This window comes from Chaetodon auriga, chromosome 10 (assembly GCF_051107435.1).
Source record: "Chaetodon auriga isolate fChaAug3 chromosome 10, fChaAug3.hap1, whole genome shotgun sequence".
In the NCBI taxonomy this organism is placed as follows: domain Eukaryota; kingdom Metazoa; phylum Chordata; class Actinopteri; order Chaetodontiformes; family Chaetodontidae; genus Chaetodon; species Chaetodon auriga.
The window spans coordinates 25,776,668-25,803,659 of NC_135083.1; the positions used below are offsets into that span (position 1 = coordinate 25,776,668).

At 41.9% G+C, this 26,992-nt stretch overlaps 3 protein-coding genes across 4 annotated transcripts; all 3 read left to right on the plus strand.

The window, feature by feature from the left end:
• The first annotated feature begins 624 nt into the window (after positions 1–624).
• On the plus strand, positions 625–7,021 carry lrif1 (ligand dependent nuclear receptor interacting factor 1). Its single transcript, XM_076742143.1, has 3 exons — positions 625–1,025; positions 2,105–3,728; positions 4,909–7,021. Exons 1-3 carry the CDS (start codon positions 988–990, stop codon positions 5,884–5,886), a joined length of 2,640 nt encoding a protein of 879 aa, XP_076598258.1. The 5' UTR covers positions 625–987; the 3' UTR covers positions 5,887–7,021.
• A 1,531-nt stretch (positions 7,022–8,552) lies between these two features.
• On the plus strand, positions 8,553–18,118 carry LOC143327663 (uncharacterized). 2 transcript variants are annotated; one of them, XM_076742134.1, is made up of 4 exons: positions 8,579–8,639; positions 11,126–11,673; positions 15,062–15,284; positions 15,420–17,604. In XM_076742134.1, the coding sequence occupies exons 2-4, from the start codon at positions 11,140–11,142 to the stop codon at positions 15,596–15,598; spliced, it is 936 nt and encodes a 311-aa protein (XP_076598249.1). In that variant the 5' UTR covers positions 8,579–8,639; positions 11,126–11,139; the 3' UTR covers positions 15,599–17,604. The 2 variants fall into 2 exon arrangements, with proteins under 2 accessions (XP_076598248.1, XP_076598249.1); XM_076742133.1 differs by having other exon boundaries at positions 8,553–8,639; positions 15,062–18,118.
• On the plus strand, positions 16,491–25,309 carry igf3 (insulin-like growth factor 3). The gene is made up of 5 exons (XM_076741652.1): positions 16,491–16,551; positions 17,598–17,737; positions 19,709–19,853; positions 22,751–22,938; positions 23,803–25,309. The coding sequence occupies exons 1-5, from the start codon at positions 16,491–16,493 to the stop codon at positions 24,022–24,024; spliced, it is 756 nt and encodes a 251-aa protein (XP_076597767.1). The 3' UTR covers positions 24,025–25,309.
• Positions 25,310–26,992: the final 1,683 nt, after the last annotated feature.

Genomic DNA, 26,992 nt, shown 5'->3' on the forward strand with positions numbered 1-26,992 from the left:
GTACTGATTGGTGTTGTCCATGGTGTCCCTCTTATTCTCTCTCATGCTCCAACTGGCCAATTCCCCCTGTCAAAAATGAACAAATGACTGACTGACAGTAATATCCATAAAATTGTCATTTTCACACCTATATATATACAGCTGCCCTGCTCCACTCTGCCTCTACACTGCTGCATATGTGTGGATTGAAATACAGACATTTTGACACGTGCTTCATAATCTCGCACTTCAGACGTCCGCACATGGAAAGTGTGAACTGAAAATGCGAATACAACAATGTCATTTTTGTCTGTATCAGTGTTTCCAGGGGAAAAAGTAACAAATTTACGAAACCACTTTTTACAGAACGGAAACAGAACATGTAATGTTTAGGCGGATGTTAGAGGGGGAAAAGAGCGTTCACAACATCAATGGTTCTAGAGCTACCGGGGTTTGGTAACACTACTGTATGCATATCGTATGGCGTTCAGTGGAAATAGACGTCGGAAAAAATGACCATTATGCTGAGCCAAAACAAACAGTTTGTGTTTAAATGCGTACTGATTGGCGATCTTAACGTCAAAACAAAACAGAAATTGATTTGCTACGTTGAATGCAGCCTCTGTAACAGACCGGAAGTTTGCTGTAACAGATGCGATGCAGGAACGGAAGCCGAGAGGTGAAACGCTAGAAGAGAAATGTAGAGTGAAAAATGGATTCATACGACTAAAACAGTATTTTCTTGTGTTTTTCCTGTGTTAGTTGATGAATGACCATGGCGGGGCACCCCCCTTATACTTCAAGGACGGAAGTAACGTCGAAAATAACTCGCGTATTTTCACGTACCAGTAACGTTAACTCTTCATTACCATGGCTTAATGTAAACACAGTTAACATTAGCGCGTTCCAGGATTTTTTTTCCCGTGTTTCATTGAAGTTGCTGTCTTCGTTACACTGAACTGCTGTTTATTAACATTACCAGCCAAGTTTCACGTGTTTTCCGGAGCGATGTATCCGGTGATGAAAGAAATGGATGCGGTCCACAGGTACAGTAACACGGAAGTTAAATTACACGTTACACTCCAAAATTAAAACTAAGCCGTTAGGAAACAGGTCTGGTAGAAGGCACCATTCATAGTCATAGTTATTGTTAAGAGTTGGAAACTTTCAGTGTTTTTCCTGATCCAAATTCAGTAAAGTAACCGTGAGTCAGGACAGCATCATGAATAACACACATAGTTATTGTCGGGCTGTGGTGTCAAACTAGCTCAAATCTCTTCTATAATCATGGTTCACAATAAAACAGTCCTGAAGACATGGCTAAGAGTAGAAAATCAGCAGCTACCATAAACTGATTGCAATACAATGCTCCTGATGACAAGTTATGTGTTTAAAGGAGTTGTTCATCATTTTGGAAATTATGCTTATTCGAGTTGGAGGTTAGGACAGCTCAGCTCAGCAGGTTAGCTTCATGCTAAACAAGCCTGCCCATAGTCAGACTCCTGCTCTGTGAGTTTCAGAGCAGACATTTAGGCTCCTCATAGAAGGACAAGAACAGCTGTTACTAACGATCATCATCAAGGTCTCTGTTGTAGCGGATGGGGCACTTGAAGCAGTTCAGCATATTTGATTAAGCTGATGGTTATTCCAGATTTGGGGTTGTAGCCACATGGTTGAATGTATTTATTATAAGTGGCTTTGGATAAAAGCATCAACTAATTGATTATGTAATGACAGTGTGACAGTGAGTCAACATGCACAACACCAGGACCCTGAAACAGGCTGTGCATTCATTTTATTTACACCTGTGTTTTTCCTACTGTGGCATATCAGAATGTGTTCAGTGAAATGGGCCCGTTGATATCAAATTTCTGAAAAAAAAAAAAAAGACAAACAAGCTTCTTTCTAAACTGCAGAACTGTTCCTGTAAAACCTGTTGTAAAAGATCTAGATCTGTATTGTTTGGGAATGTTTCCATTTGACATGTTAATTGGCAAATTTTTCGTCAATTTGGACAGAAGAGTCTGCCAAATGAATTCATATAAATGCAACATGTAAATATCACTAAATCTAGGCTTTTTGATCTTTATCGTTCATGACTAAAATGTGTTGTTTTTTCTCACAGTGGGACCGGTGTCTTCTACCAGGCAATGCCTGCTGTTGGAGCCGATGGCAAGAACATCATGAAACTGATTCCTGTACAAATGGTCAATGGACAGTTTGTCCAAACTCAGACCAGCAAACCTAAAACGGATCCTAAACAACAGAACACTGTAACCATAAATATTGGCTCAGCACCTGTTCAGATGGGGAAAACGGCAACTTTGAATCCTTCTGCCACTCAGCAGGTTGTCATGAAGCAGGTTTCCCTTGTGAATGCCTTGCCTAATCGGGCGGGCTTGGATCTTCAGAATTCATTAAGCAAGCGTCCACTACTGCAGCAGGCTGTAAATTTAATGGCCAAAATACCTCCGAAGGCAACACCTGCAACAAACCATGAGAAATCAGGAAGACTTCCAAGGCAGCTGCCAGTGACAGTGAAATCTCCAGCACTCCCGAGAGGACAGTACCTTCAGATTCCCCCGAATGCACAAGTCCGAACAGTCCCAGCATCTGAACTCCCTCCGGGTATCAAGAAACAGATTTTCACCACATCAGCCAACTCCCCTCCAGGCTCAGGCGTAGCCAGCGTGGTCTATGTGTCACCTATCACGACCGTGAATCAAGGCATCACTCCACCAAGTGATTCTGCACTTCCCTCGCTCAAGCTGCTTTCCAAGACATCAAATACAACTTCATGCGGGTTCCCATCAGAAGGATTAAAACCACATTTAAAATTGATTCCAAAGGTTTCACAAAGGCCCAACAGCCCCATAAAGTGGACCATTGAAGAAGAGTACAGCACTATGGCTCCAAGTCTTGATCCTCTTAATTCCCCCTCTGTTACATCAGAGATTCTTCGAACTGTGTCAGAGAGAGAAAATGCTGGCAAGCATTGTAATGTCATTACAAAACCAGTTTCTCAGTTGAGTGAGGGCAAAAGCGAACAAGGACAGGAAAATGCCTTGGTCATGTGCAACGGGAAGGTGTTTTTTGTGGCCAAAAAGTGCAGCCTGTCAACTAAAATGGGAAACTCGCCAAGAGCAGCAACAAAAAGTTATGAATTCAACAAAGTAATGGTGCCCTCATCCCAACAAGCACATAAGTCTGAAATACGGCCGGACCTCAGAATTATCACTGCAGATGAGTCAAACGAAGTGATTGACCTTTGTGATGATGATGCTCAGGAGGACTTGTCCCAGCAAGCAGCATCAGTCAATATGTCAGCGGTCACTCATCTGGATGAAGACAACGTAATATTTGTGTCATATATTCCACCTAAATCTGAGCCTGGGTCAGGACAGGATTCGATACTAAAAAGACAAAAGGCACCCGTGAATGAAACAGACCAGATGTGCACAAGCAGCTCAAACAGTGTGACAAAACAAAAGAGCCTCGATGGTGCAAGTGTTGGTGATGACAGAGATGAAATCGCTCCTCTTCGAGGTAAAAAACCAGGCCAGACCATGTTAGTCAGCACAGTCCAAAATCTCACACGTGTCTGTGGTTCAGCAGTGATGAACAGTCAGCAGGGCACCTCTACCCAACAGCCAGAGAGCATGCAAGTTTCTGTTCCTGAAACAGACCGCAGCACCTCTGCCAGCAGCGGTGGAACATGCTGTCGAATAGAGGACGCCCACAAAATGGAGGTGAGCTCACTTCTATGCTTCATTACCTTGGAATACTTTTCAGTGTTCTCGATAGAAATTTGTTCAAGCAGGGAATCATGTCGCAATAGGACATTAAAATATAGCAAGTGTAGCTTTCACTGCATATCATCACACAAGATCTTTACATCTGTACACACTAAATTTTATGATCTCAACAGGTAAAAGTCTGATTTCCCAAAGGCATGGAAACAATACACTTCCATTCTGCCAATACTTGCTGTGTTTCACAAATTCATGCATGCGTCTTCTGTTCAGGTGCAGTCTCATCAGCCGACTCTGATGGACTCGCAGGTCAGAGTTGATGTGCTCAGTCAGCCAGCAGAAACACTGATGCACTGTGTTTGGAAATGGAGAAGTGGTCGTTTAGTGTGTTATCACACTAACACACTGCTAAGAGTCTGCAATTGCTCTGATCAATAATTATTTATTACTCACATTGGACATGTGACATCAGGTCCTTCGAGTGCAGGGAAATTTCAGCGACTGGAAGTGTAATGTGACTGACCACTGAAAGCGCTTTACAACGCACGCCACATTTACCCATGCTCACACACGCACACACACCCACAGACCGACAGCACATCGAGAGCAATTTAAGGTTCAGCATCTTGGCCAAAGACACTTCAACACTGACTGGAGCTCCTCCAAGATGTTAAGCATGTTAATTTGTTAGATTCCATCATGAACCTGTTGAATGAAGCCTGCACTCTGAATATAAGGACTAATTTGTTGCTAAATGTGCTCATGCATTGAACTAGACCTATAAATTGCCCGAGCTTGTCATATTGGCTGATATTAACTTAATGCACATATATTGATACTGTTTGCAGAAATAACAAAAGATTGCAGAACAGAAATGCCACACTAGGTTTGAGTTCATTTAGTAACAGTGTCACTGTTACACACACCACCACCAGCCTCAGCTGCATTTTGTCAGTGCTAATTAGTAAATGTCTCATTAAACGGTGGTGGTGAACATGGTTACCATTACCTGCTAAACATCAGCATTTTAACGTTGTTATTTTGAGTTTGTTAGCATGCTGACAGTGGCATTTAGCTCAAAGCGCTACTTTGCCAGAGCTGCGAGCATGGCTGCAGATTCATACTCTTGTTTCTACATTGTTTGTATTTTAAAATGCGTTATTTTTCCTGCTTGCAGAGCTCTACGAATCCTGCAACACGTTGGACATCTTCACCGGCACCAAAATCCTGTGAAAGGGCCGACCACATGCTGAGACAGATGTTTCAGATAACAGCTGATGTGAAAATTTGCCTGCAGAGGATTGATGAAGGCCCAGCAGGCTCTGTCCTTGAAAAGCTTCTCCAGAGCGAGTCCATAAGGTCAGTGGAGGATCATCGGAAACGAAACGGCGCCTTGCAAGAGAAAGACTTTTTTATACAGGACCATTACCGTCCTCCAGAACCTGACAGCGACAGTGGCCTCAGCACTGTCAAACGAGTGAAAGTACTGACCGAACAGGAACTGTCAGCAGACCACACCACTCTAAGCTCTCACACACATACTGGACCACTCAAATGTTCACACTTCAAACTGAACACAAGACCTGTCTCTGCTTTGAAGTGCAATTCAGGTCAAAGCTCACTCAGGGGAACATCATGTGATGTTGAAGCTGAGCCAGTGATTGGCTATGTGGAACCCATAGATGAGGATATCCTCAGCACAGATGAAAATGGCATCCCCAACTCACAGGACACAGATCCCCTGACACAGACTCTCACTTTTGTGGATCTGAATACGAACACAAGGAGGGTGGGGAGAACAAGAAAACGCACAATTTGTCCATGTTGCATCCCTGGTGCTCAAGCTTCTGCAGTGAAGTCCAGTGCAAGATCAGTAGAGCCAGAGAAGTGGGCATGGATGACAGAGCAGACGAGTAAAAAAGCTGGAAGGACGAAGGCTGTGAGAAAAGACGTGAAAACCTCTGGAAGGATCAGCTGTTTAACAGCCAAGAACAAGCAGCACTGTAGGACTTATGAGGTTCCAGCCAGTGACAGTTTAACCACTTCATCCATGGACTCTGATGAACTAAAACGACACGAGGAGATCATAAGACTCAAAGAGCTTCTGAGAGAGAAAGAAGCAGCTTTAGAACTGATGAGAAACAGCATGAGCTGATTTCTTGTAAACTTAATGGATTTATTTTAGTGTATAAACTGTTATTGCTACTACTATTTTTTTTGTTGGAATTAACAAAGATTAACACAAGTATCATATAACTTCAGCACAGTGGATGTTGGAATATGATAGCCAATAGCAGCACTTCTCAAAGTCCAGAACTCGGTGCGGAAGAGAAGCTGTTCCAGAACCAGCCCGTATCGTCAGCCGGTGCCCTGTGGGTCACATCCAGCTTGACAGACGTCCCACCCAGACCACAGAAGACACAGAAGTTCAGAAAATGTGCACATCTAATGTTACTCACCAGTTAATTCATAGTTCACCTGCTCAACAGAAACAGAGAATCACAGAGCTTGTCTATTAGATGCAAGAGGCGTCACTTTTGTTTTAGTTGACCAACTGTATTGAGTCTCAAACGGAGTATTTTTGTTTGCTTCCTGTTTTGTTAATTAATTGATTTAATGTTACTTTGTTATTTCCAATTGTTCTTGACGTCCGACCTTGAATTAAAATCAGATGCAGACCTTTGAGTAATAAGAACCTCTTTTACAGCAGTGTGGTATGGAGGTATGTGCAAACAGACAGAGCAGCAGTGTGTCCAAAGCTGCCAGTAACAAGACTAAAAAGTTGGAATTGACAACAAATAACACTGAGTTTGTTATATTTTTCTCTTATGTCAGGTGTCAGAATAATATTATGGCGACTGTCAGTCTGTGATGCTCTCCAAATGTCGGGGACACTAGGTAGAATATTCATGATGCACCCATACAGCGTATGTGCTGCAGGTCACACATACCACCATGGCTGCTTTATTGACGTGAACCTAGAAGGCTGTTTTCTTATGCCTGTAAGGTCACATTGATTGCAAAGTCCACACTGACTGCGTCTTCCAGTTCAGGCTGTTGAGGTGCTGCCTCTCCTGCACACTAACAGATATTCTGACAGTCCCAGACCCTTGTGTTTTGTTTTGTTTTTTTCTCCTTATACTCTGGACCCTCCTGGTGGAAGTAGTAGTCTTGTATTTTGCTGATATTGCTGTCAACTGGCAGTTTTGGACTGTTCTTGGGAGCTCTGGATATGTTTATGTTTATTGTAGTAATAATAATAATAAACCAAAAAAGTGACTTTAATGCTCAAGTGGTTCTATGAATTTTCAGTCCTTTACAAGATAATCATAATCCATGTATTTCCCCATCACTGATGCATGGTTGGTTGTGTTTTCAGTGACATAAGGATGGTGCTGTTGGGTCACTCAGGCGGGTTTGTGTGGGATTTGCTGGCTGTGGATGTTCATCTGGATCTTCTGGAGATGGATCCTAATGTTTTTGACAGCCCGTTGGTGATTCTTTTACAGCGTGGTGTGATGAAATGTGAGGTGTACCTGTTCCTTACATACTTTGTAAGTACTTACGTACTGTTCACACTCCAGCTCTGCCTCATCTTGTCACATTGACATAGATACAGCTCTATGCGTTACATTAACACTCAGCTCGGACTTCCTTCTGAAAAAACAGACTGTGTTTCCGGAAAGAACAAACAAACAAACAAAAAAGCTGACTTGTGTATATATATTTATATTGTTATATTTTGTACTCTAATTTTTAGTAGATGTGTGTGTTAAATAAATTAAATTATCACATTAAGCCACTCTGAGCTGAATTAAAAGTAAGTAAAGATAGAAGTTGTCATGAGCACTATTCTCTGCTCCTTTGACAGAAATCGATCTCTGCTCGTGTCTTCTCTCTCCTCATGACCAGGACGTGAAGAGGAGGTGAGGAATTGAGGATTTACAAACATTTCCAAAATGTCCATTACATCTCGAGACAGATATAAAAGTGTGACTACATTGTGGAGAGTTCTTCAACTGAAAATAAAGAGGAAATATTAAACGGCTTTGCAGATGACAATACTTTGATGTGATGTTTTTTCAAATAACCACAGTCTGTCGAAACCGAAAGTTAAGATGTTAAATAAGTGCAGGGTGTGTGCTACGTCAGAGCTGTGAGAGATGGCTCAAACCTTCAGAATAAAAGAGGGGAATTCTAATTTTACAAAGACTTCAGGTGATCTGATTGCGGGGCAGGGATGCACTCTATTTACTTGTCACACCCACTAAATGATCATGAAGATGAATAAATGGTTCCAGATGTTGATGAAAACGGTACCATACTTACCTTGTTATCTGCTTGGGCTGCAAGCAGCACGCCGGTCAGAGCAGTGTAAAAGGTAACCACTGTATAATTCCTGTTTGTTTGCTAATACACAGCTTGCATGTCATTATACATGTCCTGGTCTGTGTCTATCATAGCATGAATAAATAGTTTGTGATGATTTAAGGCGAAGAAAAAACATTCCAGCATTAACAACCAGCATTTGGTTAGTTATTGATAAAAACTGTCACCTCTGCACAGTATGGCATGGACACTGACCATGCAGACAAAACAGATTATAGCCTCAAGATAAAGAACAAGCCAGGGTGACTGTGACATTTGTGCTTTATGAACAAAGAACTTGAAGTTATCCTACACAGGAAAACGTGAAGACCCTTTCTTTTTCAGGTGCTACTGATTAAATGAAGTATGTGGATAAAGTGCAGGACATGCAGTTTCTTCGTTTTCTGCACCACGCGAGATTTTTGTTTAGATGACACTTTTATTCTGAAGAGTACAGCCCGGAAGTACTGTTGGTTTACGACGAAATGTAAGTAAAACCGGAGCACGGCAGGGACCTGAGAAGCACGAAAGTTCGGACAGGTAAGAGCAGAAATATGAGGTCTTTTTGACTGAAGTGCGGCTGGTATTGTTAGAGCGCACGTGTTTGTTCCAAAAGAAACCGCACCTTCGATGTTACGTGTCGTTGGTAGTGTATGTGAAGTAACGCTAGTTTCTAATGCTCGTCCAGTTGATTTGTACGAATCGTCGCGTGCAACACACCGTCCAGGTGTTCCCGATGATGAGGAGAAGTAGTGTTATTTGCCGAGGTACTTCCGTTTGCTTCGTGGATGAACGATGAATCCGTGTGTTTCAGTCCTGGTCCTGGGGACGCCCTGCCTTGCATATCACACGTGACATGTTTCCCGCTTCCAGCACACCTGATACAGGTGATCGGCGCGTTATCAAGCTGTACGGAAGCCTGATGATGAGCCGTTCATTTGAATCCGATGTGTTGGAGCAGGGAACCATTGAGAGCGTGCAGGGCAGGGGGTCCCTACCACCAGGATCTTGGTTTGGTGGTTGGACGGAACTTTCGGATGTGAACCGTGAAGGAACTCTCTGAGGGGCGGTGTCTTCCATCCCGCTGTGTGCGCGTTCTCCTCACTCTTTGGATGTACTAGTAATCTTGAAGGTTATGTGTTTACCTAACCTTTGTTTTAGCCTCAACATTAAACCTACAGGATACAAATGGTAGCTTCAGACAGAGCTGATTCTTTTGTGACCATTGGTTTACGGAGTTCCTCTCAGTACTCCTGCTGTTGTTGTGATCCTTTTAGTTGTGGCGTTAAAGCAGCTGCCATAAGACTCCCTCTCCTTCTCCCTCACAGAAGAAGCAGAAAGGCTGAATGCGGTCTCAGCAGACTCTGAAAAGGCCCTGGGCACATGGAGATTTCCACCACGTGACCTTAGAGATCTGCTGGGATCGTAAACTGACTCCGTGTGTGAAATGTATTGTGGAGCCAGACCAGCAAGTGCTTTGTAAACTAAGAGGATGGTTTTGATGTGTTTTCTGGACACAACAGCTAGCCAATGAAGGATTCAGCGCACTGGTGTTTTGTGGTCTGATTTCTTTGGTCCTGGTCAGTACACATGCAGCTGAGCTCTGTGAGCTCTCTGATAAATTGTAATCTATGTTCTGACTTGTTTGGTAGACCTTTAAGCAAGTTGCACAAGTCCAACTTGCTCATGCATGCATGAGTTCAACTGAGAAAGAAAGCCTCTGATTTTAGGAATGTTCCTCAGTAGGAGATGCCATTTATATCATTATAAACAAATTCACAGTTAATGGTTACTCCAAGGTTTATTATCTGTTCACTTGTTTTGGATGATCTGGACCCCAAGTACTCCTAGACCAGCTGTTTCTTTAGTTTGCCACCATCCAGTGGTTATTTCCTTCCAAGCAGCCAGCGGAAGAGCATGCTTATTTGCATACCACAACATGCGACCAAAGGATGACATCTGCTATAACGCAAAAGCAAAAGCAAAATGATGCCTGTTCAAAAGTTATGTACGACATTTCTTCTAATAACCGCAGGGGAATCACAGCTGTTACTGTCTACATTCACAACGCTCTTCTGCTCAGGTGGAGCAGCAGGCCCTGTCAGTAAGCCAGGCCAGCACGCTGCAGAACAACAGTCTCATTGATGTGCTTTTTATTACACTGATTTGTAAATGCTGGAAATCTTCACCAGATGTCATTCTCTCCCAAATATGTTCTTACCACTTCTACCACATTTGTTGTTCCACATGAGGAGACTGCTACTAAAGATCATAGCCATAATTTTAGAAGCACTGAGTCCCACATGTAGAATAAATGCATGGCCATATAAATTACAGGATATGAAATATTGAAATTGAAGGCTACATTTCAAAATAAAAGTTATTGTAGTCAGTGATTAATACTCTGGTAGATTATTTCCACTTCTTGTTTCCACCAAAACTGAATGTCACACAAAGTAACAGCTTACAAAAACTCACACAATCCTTAAAATACCAAGGACATGACTGCAGGGTCCTCAGTGGAGGCTGTGGTCCTGCTCATTAATTAGAATGTCAGCCTCGAGAAGAAGTCTGTTGTCACCAAGAGGTGACAGCATAGAGTGAGCGCTAACAACAACCCTGCTCTAGCTCTGCAATTGCATTATTGATTTGTCTTTTTTTTTTTTAAGTAATCCACTAAAAATCCCGGAACAATTACAACAACATCAGAATCAGACTTTTCATTTTGTCTGGAAAAAGTAGTATTATGATATAAAACAAGGAATCGCAAATACTCACATTAGAAAGATGATTGATAGAAGACTGAGATTGTGAAAATTGTCCAATGAAACTATCTACCCATTATCAAAACCAGCTTGTCATATTTGAATATAGAAAATTATGGTCCCATTCCCAAGCTTCCCTTCATTTCAGCTGGGAGGAAATAATGGGAACTGGTGATGTTATTCAGTGTTGTCTGTGAGAATCAGTTTTTATAAATCTCCCTGTTGTGGAGCCTAACTGATAAACTCTTCATGTGTCCACAGGGAATACACAGAGCATGGACCTTTTTGCAAGTCTGGAAATCTACATCCCAGTGGAGGCTGAAGTGAAAAGCATCGCTCTGAAGAGTTTACCAAACTCAGTGGTCAGACGAATGAGCCTCCCCCTGTTTGACACTGATGGCTCCAGGATGGACACAGATTCTCAAGAAGGCATATGGATTTGTCCAGCAGTCCTACGGAAGAAAGGCCAGAGGCCAGCCTCCCATGCAGGGAACGGCACGATGGAAAACATTTCATCACTGATAGACAGGGAGTTTCGGTCTCCACGGGGTCCCCTCCGAATATCTTTTGTCTCTTCCAACCGCACCGCTTACAGAGTGCTGAAGGACACCTTACCAGGGAAAAAGGTCTCTGCACACACACCTCACAGCTCCCTGTTACCCACGGGCTCGGCACCAAGGACTTACCAAGATGCTGTCATCATCTACCGTGGATGCATTTACCTGTCCATCAGGAAGCCCAGGGAAAGCAAGAGTCAACGAAAGAAATGTGAACCACAGCCATCGGACATGTCATCTAAAAGCCAGGAGGTATCATGGGACATTTCACTCACTGATCGCTGAGACCTGATTACATTCAAATCACAACAAACTAAAATATAATTTAATAAAAAGTAATGCAGAGAAACATACTTATTTATTAAAATCCAGCTTAAAAGGTGTGTCTCAGTTGAAGATTAGATAGGATTATTAGTATAGGATGAAAGCAGTGCACCCTTCCATGGAACTTAATAGGTCAGAATTACAGCTTGTAGCCAATCCATTTAATGCATTAGAAGGCTTTAATATGGGGTCAGTGGCAGACACAAATAGTTTGGTTTTAGAGATACATATGAAGAATTATTGATGATCAGATTTGAATGGAAAACTACACCCTAATTTATGGGCAGTTACGGTATTGGTTGGCCTCCTTCCTGCAGATGTTTCAAAGTCAGTCCATCATCAAAGTTAAGATAACTCATCCCGAGGGGGATTTGAATGTGTGCACCTTAAATGCCAACCTCGTGGTGGTGCTAGATTAGGATAGATAGGATTTACCATCAGAGAACCATGAATGTCTGTACAAAATATACTGCCAATCCAACCAGTGGATTGGGAGTAATGTCATTGGATAATTGAATTGACGTACTAGTGGTGCTAGAGGAAAAGTCAGAGGGTCACTGAATTTATTAGTAGAGATGCCCAGATCCAGATTTTTTGCTGCTGATAGCAGTGTTTCCCACAGGATTTTAGGAGACTGTGGTGGGAGGGTCTCTGACCCTCGGGGTTGGGTGTGTGTGTACGTTTTCAAGCCTGATGTATCTCTTTAGGGCATTTTGAGACCACTGAATGTAATATAAATTGCTGTATATGAACATAACAGGTTGGTATCATCCTTAAGAACATACAAGAGAGAGAGACAGAGAGACAGAGAGTGCAAGAGAGGTGGCATGTCCTCTTAATCTTCAGAAACGCTCTGATTCAGACTGTTTTCTCCCCGTTTTTTTTTTTTTTTTTTTTTTTTTTTTTACACTTATATCTTTACAAATACAGCAGTAAGAGACCGACTTTCCCTTTTTGTTTTTCCGGCATCAGCCTTGCGATGGGCCCCCTCATAACCGTGGGCCCGGGGCAGCCGCGCCCTCTGCCCCCCCGCCGGCTCCGCTACAGCTTTTAAGCCATAACCTCACCCCTCTTCACCGATGGCTGTGGCAGAGTCACTGACTCAGTGCTGTCGGATCCCTCTTTTCTTTTTCTTTCTCGCCGACGAGAGATATTAAATAATTAATTTCATGTTAATTTTTATAAACGGGTAGAGAGAGAGAAATAGCGGGAGAGGGAGAAATAGCGGACAAGTAGCTAGCTACCGGGAAATCAGCACCAGGGATAGCGGAAAGTTAGACTCTGTTTAGAAGTTGACTGGTGCAATGAGATCAGCAACATGGCCGACACTGCTCCGTTATCGAACTTGATACCTGCCACTTTTATTATTAGTAGTTTACGCTTCTGCGTCGCGTCAACGCCGTACCTACGCCGTCGACGCAGACCCCTACGCGGACCCTACGCCGTAGCCTGACGCGCACCTCCAAAAAATCCTGACGTGAACGTCGAGGACTGTGATTGGTCCGTTCAGAACGTAATTTTCGGTTCAGTCGCAGCCCTATGGTCGCAGCACAACAACACCGCCATTTTCAAAGTTTCTGTGGTGAGAGCTACAAGAAAAACTGGACCAAGCCGAAGAAAGAATTATCAAGGAGGTACGCAAGTACGACCACCTCTACAACTCCTCTTCGCGGCAGCAAGAGCCCCGCGAAACCATACAAAGACACAGCAACACCCCCCTAGCGGCTTGGAGGTGAATTGCGGAGCAACGCGTTCCCTCGACGCAGAACTATGAATGCTCAGTAACGGCGTAGGGTGTACGCCGTAGGTACGCCGTCGCCGCGACGCAGAAGCGTAAACCAAGCACTCACACAATCTTGAAATGCCGTCCCGGCCTGCTGTCATGTATGGATCATCGACTGTATGGATGCGGTGTCGCCGGATCGCGCCAAATGCAGCAGACAGTAGGACCGTCTATGAACGCGACCTGTTGGCGCGTGCGTGTGTGTTCACGCGCGCGCTCTCGCTCGCGGGCTATAGAGTAGAGTAGGCTACAGCTGTGTAATCGGCTGACTGACGGATCTGGTTATTATTATTATTTTTTAGGTGGGGAGGAGGGTGGGGTGGGGACGAGACTGTGGCGGGCCCAAACGAGACTGTGGAGGGCCGCCACAGTCTCTTTAATTGGTGGGAAACACTGTGATAGAGAATATTTACTGGCAGTCAGCCAAATATCTAGCAAAGTAGTATTAGGCAATACCATGGATGGAATTACAGCAGCATTAAACAACACAAGCAAACAAACACAAGTGGTCAGTGTGTGGATGTGTGTCATGTGGACAAGAGGTGTAGTGGGGTCTGAGCAAGATAGAGTATCTGGAAACTTAATAAAACACATGGGAAGTCACTGATTACACCCCATAACCTCACCCTTGACATACAATTACAGCAATTAACTGTCAGTAGTGTGAACAGTATGAAGTAACCATAGAAAGATCAGTGTAGATGCAGATGTAGTGCAGTAGTTACAGAAATACTACATCAGTAGACATACTACTAGTAAGCCAATAGTTTACAGTGTTGATCAGTGTTACAGTGCTCTTATAGTGTAATTCACACCCTCCCTGCTACTTATTCACATCTCTGACACTGTCACTTTCGACCTGCTGTATCTATTAAAGCCTAACATTAAACTAATAGGGTTTGTCAGGGTTCGAATGCATTTTATAAATTAATGAAGGTGGCGAGCTCAAGCTAAAACAGGAGAAGTGGCAAAATGGAAGCAATTGAGATAAAAAGTGATTTTAAAACAAGTGCTGACAGGAGAGTGGTGATCATCAGATGACAGCCAACTCTTCTCTTGGCTGTCGAAGAATACAGGCCCCAGCCACAATTTGAGAATTTTCAGTATGTCCGTTATTTATGTGACCAAGGGGAAGCATGTAAATAGAGAACAGATCAGGGCCCAGATTCATGCTTTGGAGTACACCAAAAGAAAGTTTTGTAGAAGAAGAAATGGAGCTGCCAGGTCCCTCAGAACTGTCATAGAGACAGGCTTTGAATACTCAAGAGCCAAGCTACCCGTTGCCACCAATGTGATTATTGAGTTAGAGGTTAGCATGGGTTAGTTTTGTTTATTCACAGACAGGAACCAGATGATTGTCAAAAGGCAGTCCATTCACAATAACCAATAAATACCTGACAGAGATGAAACCCTGTGCCAACAATACAGCAGTTCTTAGCCTCTCCTGTGGACTGTGGATTTTTGGTTTATCATGTACCATTTCTATGAAAGTGAACATGAGCTATATCTCATACTACTTTGTGTCTCCTTTAGGAGCTGCTAAATGACAACAGTCCCAAGAAGAAACACACCACATGTAAAGTACCACATAGTGAAAATAGAAAGGATGCTACACACAAGGGAAGAGATGTATCCTCGCCCAAGACTGCACTGTCTCTCCCTCAGTCCACTGACAGTGTGCATAACCTGCTCAGCCATTGTTCTAAGGTTACTAGAGAAGAGCAGGCTGCAGAGGAAGCAGCAAGTCCAGAACCAGGTTGGTTTCAGCCCCCAAACGGTGAGACACAGCACCTGGGCAGCGAAGAAGCTGAGAGCACCAATCAAAACAATTATATGGACAGTAATGTAAAAATTGACAGTGGTGAACCTGACAACATTGTTGGTGTTGTAGAGCAAAGCAGCAACCAGAGCTGGACCAGGAGAGAGTCTGAAGTTGCAGCTTGTGTTTCCACATCGCTACAGCAGGAGGTTGACTTCACGGAGCTGGCACACGAGGAGAAGATCGCTCAAATGAAGGCCAAACTCAGACAGAGTGAAGCATTTCTCAACAACCTGCCCTCCTCAAAATGACAGCTCAGTCACAATGAACAACAGTAATGATGTCCATTAAGTTCTATAGAAAACTTTTAAAATTGGGTTCACAGTCATGGTTGTTGTAATGGGAACATTTCATGTAAAGTAATGTAGCATTTTTGCTCTGTCTTGGTGTGGGCTGCCTCTTTCGAACCTATTTGTTCCCATTATTGGTTGACTGCTTTCCTTATGTTTTTATTTACATGTCTTGTTTGATGATGTTTGCTCAGCTCTTGTATTGGTGACTCGACCAGGAGACTTTCATATCTATCCAAACCTCTTCTGACGTTGAAACATGGTTGGGACTTCTGAAAGCCTAGATGTCTGATGAAGCTTCCCCCTTCCTTCCAGCTTCCCATCCTACATGTCCAGCCTGTGACTTTGTTTCAATGGATCGCTTAAATACAGATCGTGTTTTCTGTGCCTCATATGCACTTGTGCCTCTGACCAAATATCACTTTTTTTGGTTAAACATAGGTATGCTCACCTTTGGCCAAGTGTTTCTAATTGACTTTTTCAAACGGCATTTCATAGGATATATTTCTGTTATTGGGGAAATACGTATGCAGTAAAGAAAACAGTGTGAACGGGATTGCGAGTTTGTGCTCATTTAAAGAAGCATTCAGCAACTCAGATTATCTGCCAGATGATGTGCTGCTGCTACTTATCTATAGTGTGTGAAAATCACTATACTGTGTGGAATCTAAAGTCACACAGTTCAGTTTTGTAGCTGTTATGGAGCTTTCAGTCATATTGCATGTAGATACTTTCTGAGCATTTTAAGGACCATGTTGGCATAAAACTGCCTTTGAAAGTTAATTCTTGATATTGGAAACAAACAGTCTCACTGCAAGATCCGTAGCTGATCGGGACCATGTGACAGTATCGCATGACGTGCATCGATTCAGAGATATTTAGAACTATTACAGCAGCCTGGTTTCCACTGCATGGTACAACTCACTGGACTTGACTCACTGTTGACTTTTCTTGTTTTTGTTCTCCACTGCAGATATTACCTCATAGTGTAGGAGGAAACCTTGGTGATAGTCATAGCAACGCCATGTGAAACAGCTGTGACATCATCTTCAATACGACACAGACAGAGGAGTAATGCTCTTGATTGTCAGTATGTAGCTGTTTGTCAAAGCAAGGAGACGGACTTTGTTTCAGAAAAGGCTGATGGCACCAAGAGAAAGACGGCTTTAGCTTCAGTGTTTCCACTCCCATTTTTCAGTATCAGCTCAGCTAACTTGGAACCTCCACCAAGGTGATACCAAAAAAAAGTACCAAGTACACAGTTTTTTGCATCTGGAAAACCAAAAAAAAAAGAATGGTTCCAAGAAAGCTGAGCTGAGCCTGAATGAGAGGTTTCCACCATAGCAAGCACTGTAAGAGGAATTTAAAACTGAAATGCATGATTTTCAAAAAGGTCCACCATTGCTCATACAAGATGCCCTCAAATTTATCCCAAGGCTTGAAACATTTGTGTCATCACTGTTCATGTCCTGGGTGAAAACTCCTGACAATAAGCAGTCTACTATTTATGCGACTTCTGCAAGTCACATACATTTCTCTTCTCTTTTTTTGTTTGCTTCTGTAACATTGAGGCAAATGATCTCAGGCAGAACCATTCTGATCTTCTATACAATACTGAGGGAGGAAAAAATTTCACAACACACTACATTATGGGAATCGCTACAGAATTTACAGACAATTCTTTGTTACCAAAATGTATCAAGACAAAAACTGAACATTCTAACCCTCGTGAAGGAAGGATTTATTGTAGGACTCATATAAGGTATTAGGTGGACCTTAAAACTGGTGTCTGCACTCATTAAAAGTCGGTTCCAGCCTTCAAAAATGGATATCGTGTTTGTGACTATGATAAATCTCCTGTTACAAACATAGAAGGAACACAGCAGAACAAGTTCATCCTCAGCAGCAGTATGCTAAATCTTCTGATATGAGTTCCTCATGAGACCTGACTGACAGTGAGGGGTGGAGGGAGGAAACCTCGGCGCTGTGGTCCTCCCCTCCTGCTGCCTCACTATAAGACTGCAGGTCTCCTTGAGATCAGTCCACACAGACAGGATGCACTCCTCATGCTACCCTTCTGCCAGACCACAGACACTGAAGGTAACACTTGCTTTCCTTCTGTTGATTTCTCTGAACTTGGACTGCCATGAATGCAGCGATTGCTGATGCAGTGTGCAGGCAACTGCTTTTCATCATAGAGACAAAATAATTTGTTGTTAGTAATGGAAACAGTTGGCCTGTGCTGAAGGTTTCTGCTCTTCTCTGTGTCCTCTCTTGTAATCTCTAGTGATTTCTATCTGTAAAGTCACAGGAAGGTTCTTGGGTGTCATTTGATAGTAGGGAATATGGAGAAAAACTGAAATGGGATACTTGTATTATGCACCGCAGATCAGCTGAATGTGCAAATTTTGTCTGCAGTCAAACATACAGTTCAATGTATATGTAGACTAAAGTTTCCAACAATAAATGAATAATGAATGGATATTTAAGTTAAACACAGTGGTTCTTTCAACCCAGAGAACTGTCTCAGAACTTTGTCTTCATTTTCCTTAATGCCAAAAAGTTGTTCTGTCCTGGAAACTTATGAGGAAATTATTAAGAAATGGTTGAGCCTTAAAGCAAAGCCGCGCTTCATCTCTCTGTAAACTGAGCAGTTTTGGATCTTGAACTGTTTTTCATGTTAATGTCAGCAGTTTAAGGACCTGACTTTAGTTTTGGAAAATTCTTATGGACTTTATTTGGACTTTCTTTTGATGATTGATTACAAAAATGACATGAACCAAGTTCAAACCTACCTGGGGTCACTTCATATGCTGATGGGGGAGTGGGACACATTAGACTGAGTTATTGTAAATATCTTATAGAAAATGAATGATGGCAGCATTGATTGAGTTTCATACTTTTAAATTAACATAATAATAATAATAATCACATCAACAAAAGGTCTTCCTTCAGTCCTCTGAGAGCTCCCTCCCTGCTCTTAAAATAGATAACAATAATATATTGTATAATTCATAATCTCATCTACAACTTGACAGCAGCCTTGTTGCTGGATGCCCCTAAACCTCATGGGCAGCAATAGGACAGAAAAAAAGTGCATTGGCAGATGAAAAAAGAGTGAGTTACAGAACTATTTCTTAAGTGTCGCTGATGTGCAGTATTAAGTATATACTGCATATCTAATCACATTTTTATAAGAAATCAGGAAACACATATTCATAGTGTACCCATTGCTCCATCTACCACAACAATTCTTCACTTTCTGAACCTTAAACAAAACCCAGAAAATGACCATTGATCATCACACCACTAATAAGGAGCAGGGCCACAGCCGGGATTTTAGAAATACTGAGGTCAGCGTCCCCCAGTGCAACCTCAACCCCCAGTGAAATTTTTGACTCTGTACAGATTTAGTTTTCCACATTCTGGTAAAATTCTGGTTTCTAAGCCCACAATGCAAAGAATAAGCTACCTCTGGCAAACATCTGTTTTTTAAATGTATGATTTTGGTCTGAAAATTGAAAGGTTTGAGGATATGTCAAGTTTTAGAACATTGTTCCTGTTGTGTCTTAGAATTACTTCTTTTCTGTGTCACAATCAGGATTAAAGAAAGTCTTTGAAACAAGACAAAGCAAATGACCTGAGTGTTCTCAGTTGTAGCGAGGTCCCTGACTCTATACTCTACAATAATAACAGGGATGGCAAGAGACTGTGAGAGTCACTTGTTCATTACAGGATAAGTCAAATTGCCTACCTTAATCTGACAGCTGAAGAAAATGTTAGAGGAAAGTCATTCTGAATTTTTAGAGGCCTTTTTGGCCTTTATTACACAGTAGAGAGATGACAGGAAATGAAGAGAGAGAGAGAGAGAGAGAGAGAGAGAGAGAGAGAGAGAGAGAGAGAGAGATGGGGAGCAACATGCAATCAAGGGAAGTTAAGGTTGATGGTTGGCACCCTTCGGCCTCCAGGCCCCTACATGAATGTGACTGTGTTTTGACCAGTTCAGCCCTTTCATGCATTATACACTTAGAGTTCAAGTTGTGTATTTACAGTTTTTCTCCTCGTCTTCAGGTGTTGTGTGTTCGGATGGGTGTGTTCTACATTGCCATGTGTCTGGCAGGCTGGCCGCTCTCCTCAGAGGCAGCCCGGCTCCGCTGTGGTTCTGATCTCCTCAGTGATCTCATATTTGTGTGCGGGGATCGTGGAATCTATCTAGGTAAGTCTATATTTTTGTGATCCACTTTTTTTTGGCATAAATATCTGATGTGACCCAAGAAGCTGCTTATGAGGTAAAGAATTTACTTGTATACACGTGGAAACTGTGGCCTCATTGTGGCAGTAATGGAAAAGTCAGGAAATCACCAACATGATCACCAATGGAAATGTCTGGAAAATGGAAAGCAAGTGAATACAAATACATGCTTTAGATATAAACAGCTAATGTGCTCTGCCCAGACAGAGCCAGGCCAGTCATTGGGCCTAAAAAACTCCACTGACACATAAGACACACAGGCATTCATCTTCATGTCTTTTTTCATTGGCATTTTCTTTTCAGTGTCACTGGCTTTAAGGACCTGTCTTACAAATGCAACAATGCAAGAGTCACACACACTTCAAACCAGTTTTATCTTATCTGTGTCTCCTCCCACTGCAGGCACAACCTTTTATTATATTATTATTATTTTTTAATTATGTAACATGGTCCAATAAGATATGTAGCTGTCATGGCATGTTTTTTGATAAAGTGTTCTACAGATAAAGTTCTTCTGTCTCTGCTGCTGGCAAAGGAAGAGAGAGATGGTTTAAAACAGGTTAGATCGGCTGGGGTCTCTCTGTGTTGAGTCTGCGTGTTCTCCCTGTGCCGCCATGGGTTTTCTCTGCTTGCTCCTGCAGTTTAGGTCAATTGGTGACTTTAATGTCATTTACAAGGGTACAATTAACACATATAGAACATATTTCAAGTAAAAGAGCATCAGTTGTATTGTAACAGTATTGTAACAGGTTCAGTGTTAAAAAAGCAAACCTGGCATATTGGTGGGTCGTCTTTACAACAATATTGTGGCATCTCTGTTTAAAACTGGCCTCTGTATAAGCCCTGTGATTGACAGGTGACCTGTCCAGGGTCCAGGGTCTACCTGTCAGCAGGGCCCCTCTAAAGTATAAGCAGGTATAGCCGATGGATGGACCTTGTTATGATAGAAATACAGATTGATTGAATTTCTTCTGACGTAGATTTTATTACACATAAAAAAATGATAGGACCAAATTCTCCCAAGGTTATTCTCCCCTGTGTGTTAACTCTTACACTTGCAGAGGTGCATAGTACAGATATGGCCATGGTCATCATGGCCACATGAAAACACTGCAGCAAGTTATCAGCTCCACAACAACAAAACGCGTCCTATTCTTGTATTTACATGAAGACTAGTCACAACACTCCTCTTCTGACCTGTAGGTGTCAACAGCAGATGGGGCAAACTCTTTTGGTGCAATATAACATCTTTTAATCATTTCATTGTTTTACACAGCAAGAGTTCATCATTAGATAAAAAGCTGATTTGTACAGTGTGTGGATGGGGCCAAACACACAGTGGACCATATACTGTAAGGAACAGTGCAGCATTTAATTTGAAAATGTGATAAAGTATGATCTCTTCCACGGCACACAGAGAATTACTCACAAACTCTTTCACTTCATTACCTTTCCCCTGCTCTGACCAAGGCCAACTTCTTCATCTGCTATCAGAATGGCGGGTAGCAATCCTCCAAAATGCTAGTGTACACACCAGGACACTGTGCCTCAGTGTGTGATAGCTTTATTGTTAAAACACTTGTTATCTGAGACAGCACAGTTTTCACAGTAAAGGCAAAGAAAGGTGCAAATGGAAATCATTCAGGGGACAGTGAATGTAATATCTCTCAGCAAAACAGACAATTCATAGTGTATCAGCCTGCTTTCCATTTGATGGTGTTTTGTATGATTATCGCCTATTTCATACTAATTTTAAACAAGAGAATCCAAAGTATTAATATAGGCACACTGTCACATCGATAACATGTAATATTTTCCAATTTCACCACCTTAATTTGGTGTGATAGCATGTTAAGTTTGCTAATTAACACTAAACTCAAAGTACAGCTGAAGCTGATGGGAATGTCATTATATTAGCAGATATTTGGTCGATATCTAAAGACACACAGAAATTTTGACCTGATGGTGGTATTACATGAAAAGTCAAAGGATCATCTAAGTTATTGCAGTTCATCCTGAGGGGAACATGAATGTCTTGTATTAAATTTCACTGTCTATTCAAATAATTGTGGAGATATTTCACACTAAATCAAAATAGTGGTACGAAAGAAAATCTGTTTAATTTTCACATCAGGTCATCGAATATGTGTCCAGAGATTTCAGTCTGGAACAGAGCAGGTGCATCAACCAACCGACATCCAAACCCATACAGCCCCCTGCTAGCATGACTAAAAATCAAGCCTGTGATATGAAAAGCCTATGGCATGGGTACAATCTCATATAAGCAGGGTCATCATTTTGTAACAGGTTTTCACAGTAACAAACAATATCAATGTTTGCCTGCCTGATACTTTCATCCAGAGGAAGATATCTTGTCAACTACTATCCAGATTGACATGAAATTGTCCATGAAAAGCCAAACAAAGGACAAGTCCTCATGATTTTGATAAGCTTATGGACTGTCCTTTACCTTTCACCATCATGAATACATTTTCCCCTGGACCATGACAATGTAGTATCTTGAAATTTAGTGGCCAGATTGTAATTAAATATGTTGAGCGTTCATACTTCCCAGATGATCACAGTGTCTCTCCTCTCGCACCACCTTCAGGACAAACTTTGTGCTTGTCCAGTATGCTCTCGCTGTAGGATGAAATGACTATTGCTGCAGGTAGAGGTACTTTTTTATAGTATGTTGCTACCACGCATGTTGTCACTTAAGTCACCTCCTGAGGACATTCAAGCTGGCCCGTTTTTATTTTTTAAAGTAAGGAAGGGAGTCTATGGCAGCTATGGGAAGGGGAGGGGCAAGCACCAAAAGAACGTCAAGAATCTCATGGTTGACATTACTCTTTCTCCAGGTAAAGGTACATGGTCTGGTTACGGTGCTCGGCCCAGAGGGAAGGGGATAGTGGACCAGTGCTGTCGTCCAACTGGCTGTGAACTTCAGCATCTGGAGATGTACTGTGCTAAACCAAAGAGCCAAGAGCATACCACAGCTTACCCAGCCACAACCACAGCATCTCCTACCACTCCACAGCAAGACATGGTATGACCTCTACTACTTTGAACTTCCTTCTTCACCTCTGGAATTGTTGGACAAGATAGTTTCATTTACTACCTTTTTCTAGTACTGTCAAATGCATCTCATGGTCCTCAGCAGTGGCTGGGCCTATCTTGGGGGCTGGGGGTTGGGAGATAGAGGTCCTCGTGGGTGCAAAATTTTGCTCTTTCGAAATTTTGGATTTGAAACAGACCCATGGAAATCCTAGCTAAACCAGACATGCATACATTAATTTTCAAATAAAAGGAGACCAAATCTGAGAGGAAACTGAGGACAGTCAGAAGTGGACCCTTACCAACCTGACTTGGGAGCAGCCCAAATTGGGGGCTTCCTTCATCCAAGTCCTTCGTTACAATCCTCGCTAAATTATAGCCACCTGTTATCACATGACATAATGACGGCTAAAGCAAACTCTTGAGTAAATTATATTTTGTCAAGCTTTACTGCTGTCTGACAGAAAATATAATGCAGAGATCACTCTGACTTCCAGTTAGCATAATGCGACCACCACCACAGGAAACAAAAATCTGATATAGTTTGAGGAAGGTCTTAATTTATACATTGGTGTTAGAATGTCATTCCACTGAAATAGGCATGTGCAGATAGGTGCTAATATAGTACAGACTAGAATCCATCTGTCAGAAAAACTGGCTTGCACACAATATGACAGACAAATATAAAGGGGAATGTGAAAATAGTGACTTCAATAATTGAAGCAATAGTACTGAATTTGAAATCTGTAATAAATCCAAGCTGATCAGTGCAGACTCCAAACAGGGCCAATGATACCTGCTTCAGTCAAGCTACAAGTCCTTGAATCAACTCCTTAATCTTATCTTTGTCTTGCAGGCACAACACTTCCAAGCAGTATTTCAGAAGAGACTTTTGGAGCACCTGGGGCCTCCCAACAGCTCAAAGAGGGAGGCTTATAGAAAGAAAACACAGCCTTCACTTCGGCGGAAAAGCAAACTTTCATCATCACGCAGGAAGATTAACACACAGAACACAACTAGCAGGCCTCCTTCAGCCTGGAGAAGTCCCCCTCAAAGAATGAAAAGAATGGAATCATGACCTTTGACCCTGCTAAAAGCTACATAGTGTCATTGTAGTCACTGGACTGAGCCCAGCAAGTTTGAAAGACCACAGTGGATCACAGTGGCTGAAAGTCACAAACAGAATTGGAGGAAAACTGTGTTGCCAGGTGACATAACACACTCACTGGAAGCCATATTGGAGAAAAGAGTCAACTGAAGTTCTGACACCCCCTCTGGACTAGTTGCTGCCACACTAGCCTTCAGAACCTGGCAGAAACTCTCACTGAGCAATTTTTCCATCTATCTTATATATCCAAACACACACACACACACACACACACACACACACACACACACACACACACATACACCCTTTCCAAAAGTCATCTAATGTCACGCTTCTGTAACAGTCATGTCTGGAGTAGAAAGGTTGGCAAGTCCATTCTGACAGCTCCCGACTTGACTGACCAATCTATTAATGTGGAGATGTATAATCCATGATGGTTTTGGGCTTGTGGGAAATGGTGTTTGTTAAAGGCTGCTAAATGTTAAACAAACATCAATATAACATTGTTTACCATCCCTGTCTGGGCAAATGGAGTGTACCACATGACATACGATGTTTAGTCATTTGCCTTGCTACAAATGCCAGTGTGATTGTATACGAGGTGTTCTTCTGGAACAGAACCTGATCCTGGTTTCTGTCTGGCTCTCTATTAGTCCGGCTCCACTGCAGCAGCTTATCAACCTAAAGCTTGCAGTAATCTGAACTTTGAAGACCCTGGTGAGGCTTTAGCACTGGGTTCTTCTTTGTGTTTCCATTGTATGTAAAGCAGTCCTAATTATTTATTTTTATTTCTTTTTTTACAAATTATCATCTTATTAAGTTGATGTGTTGAATGTATGAGCGAACAGCGACATATTTATCAGTTCTGTAGAAACATTAGACATTTGCAGTGGTGTTTGTGTTCACTTGACAAATTCATCTTCAATATTCATTGTGTTTTACAGTAGCTCTGTTTTTGAGTCTCTATCAATTCCTCAGATCAAATCTGTCTCTTTACAATTACAATTACAATTACAATTACAATTAGCCGCTTAATGCTCAACTACATTCACCAGCTAGTCGCTAACATTGCCTGCCACATATATGTCACACCTGCAGAGTCTGTGTAGTGTGTAATACAGATAAACTGATGTAATAAGGTCTGTCTACTTCAGTTGTACTGGTTTTTATTTTTGTCTGAGATTATCAAGTTTTTATTTCAGAGTTTTTTGTTGACATATTTTATGTAAAAAACTTTCAATGCATTCATTATTTATTTCACTATGACAACATATTGCTATAAAAAATATTCAAACTTTCGAATCATTTGCGATGTTCATGTTGTTATGACTTGATTTGAAGGAGAAAAAGAAAAGACACTGATAAAGTTATTTGAGGTTTCTTCTTCATGCGTTTTTCACTCACCGTGTTGCTCACGGTTGTTTCGAATTGAAGATTTTATAACAATATAACATTTGATATAAACTGACTTTTTATTTTGACGCTTAGCTTCAGTGAAGTGACTTTTTTTACTTTGACATGACTGAAGTTATCATGCCTTTCCAAGGGTTCTGAAGGCCATGTCAGGCCTCTATGTACAACAGGCAGATAAAACAATTTGCTCTTCTGTGCTTCATAAGTATTATTCTGTGATTAGTAAGTAAATGAAGACACAGTCTTAGCTTTCAATGTGTGGACAAGAGTACTGTGCTCTAGAGGCCTTGCCTTTATTTGTGACTACGCGCAATCTTAGTCTTCACATGTACAATTTGACGAGTTGGAACTAAAGACAATACAAACTATAAATTAAAGAGCGATAGTCTCAGGGCTCACGATCTATGAGCCAAAATCACACTGTGAAGTAGAGTCACATTACACTTCTGCTCTCTGAATATTTGCTGTCCAATTCACTTCACTTGAATCTGTACAAATAACTAACTTAAAAGTGTGTTTTTGTGTGATCTCCCTGGGTGTCGCAGACTCAAAGGTCGGAGTTCTCCTTTCTGCATGCTACGGCCAGGCCACCTCAATCACATAAACCCGTGTGTGCACGTGTGTGGAGACAGTAGACGTTATCTTGCTGGCAGTGTACAGAGACAGATCCAGGCTGCAGATAGAAGTAGACAAGCCACCATCACTTGTTAACCTGTGTGTAACACTGTAATGTATGCAAAGGATTTCACTTTTAAAGTGTTTTTGCCAACAAATCTGTGCAGCAGATCCTGTAAAACCAGTTAAATGTTGAAATATACTAATCAAATGCCATTAAAGTAACGATTACAGTTTCTAAAACTTTCACTGAAATTGAGTGAACTTTGAACAGGCGGCCGGGTGTCGTTTCTGTTCTGTGCTGTTCGAACAACAAACGGACACTTTGGGAAAAGCACAGCTGCAAAAGCAACAATTCTCTGCTACATGAATCAATTTTACTTTCCTAAATCTCCATTATTACTTAATTCTCAAGTTTCGATCACACTATGAGCAGCACGCTGACCAACCAGGGACTGCAACAGACTGAGCAATTTGGTTCTGTGGGGCCAATGGTCAGCCACCACCTCATACCTCTTGTTAGCTTGGTACTCTGTGTCTTGGCAATAATTCCTGTTTCACCATATAACATCTTTCCACTTTTCATTAAACAGTGCACTTCTTTTGATTACAAGTCAAGGAATCATTGAACTTGATGATTTAAATCACAAGATATCTAATAATTCCTGCTGGGCTTAGTTACCTGCTCCACATGGCATGTTCGAATATACACTATGGAGGTCTGAGAGAAACTGTACTGCAATGTTATTTTCCCCCAAAGTCTGGCTGATAATTATTTCAAGCTAGAGACTGAACAACCACTACATTCTTACAGACTGCTGTCATCTGACAGCAATAGCTGACCATGATGAACCCAAATATCTTCAATATCAAATAGCTTCCACTGTCTCTGTGTTCACGTGGAGAATCA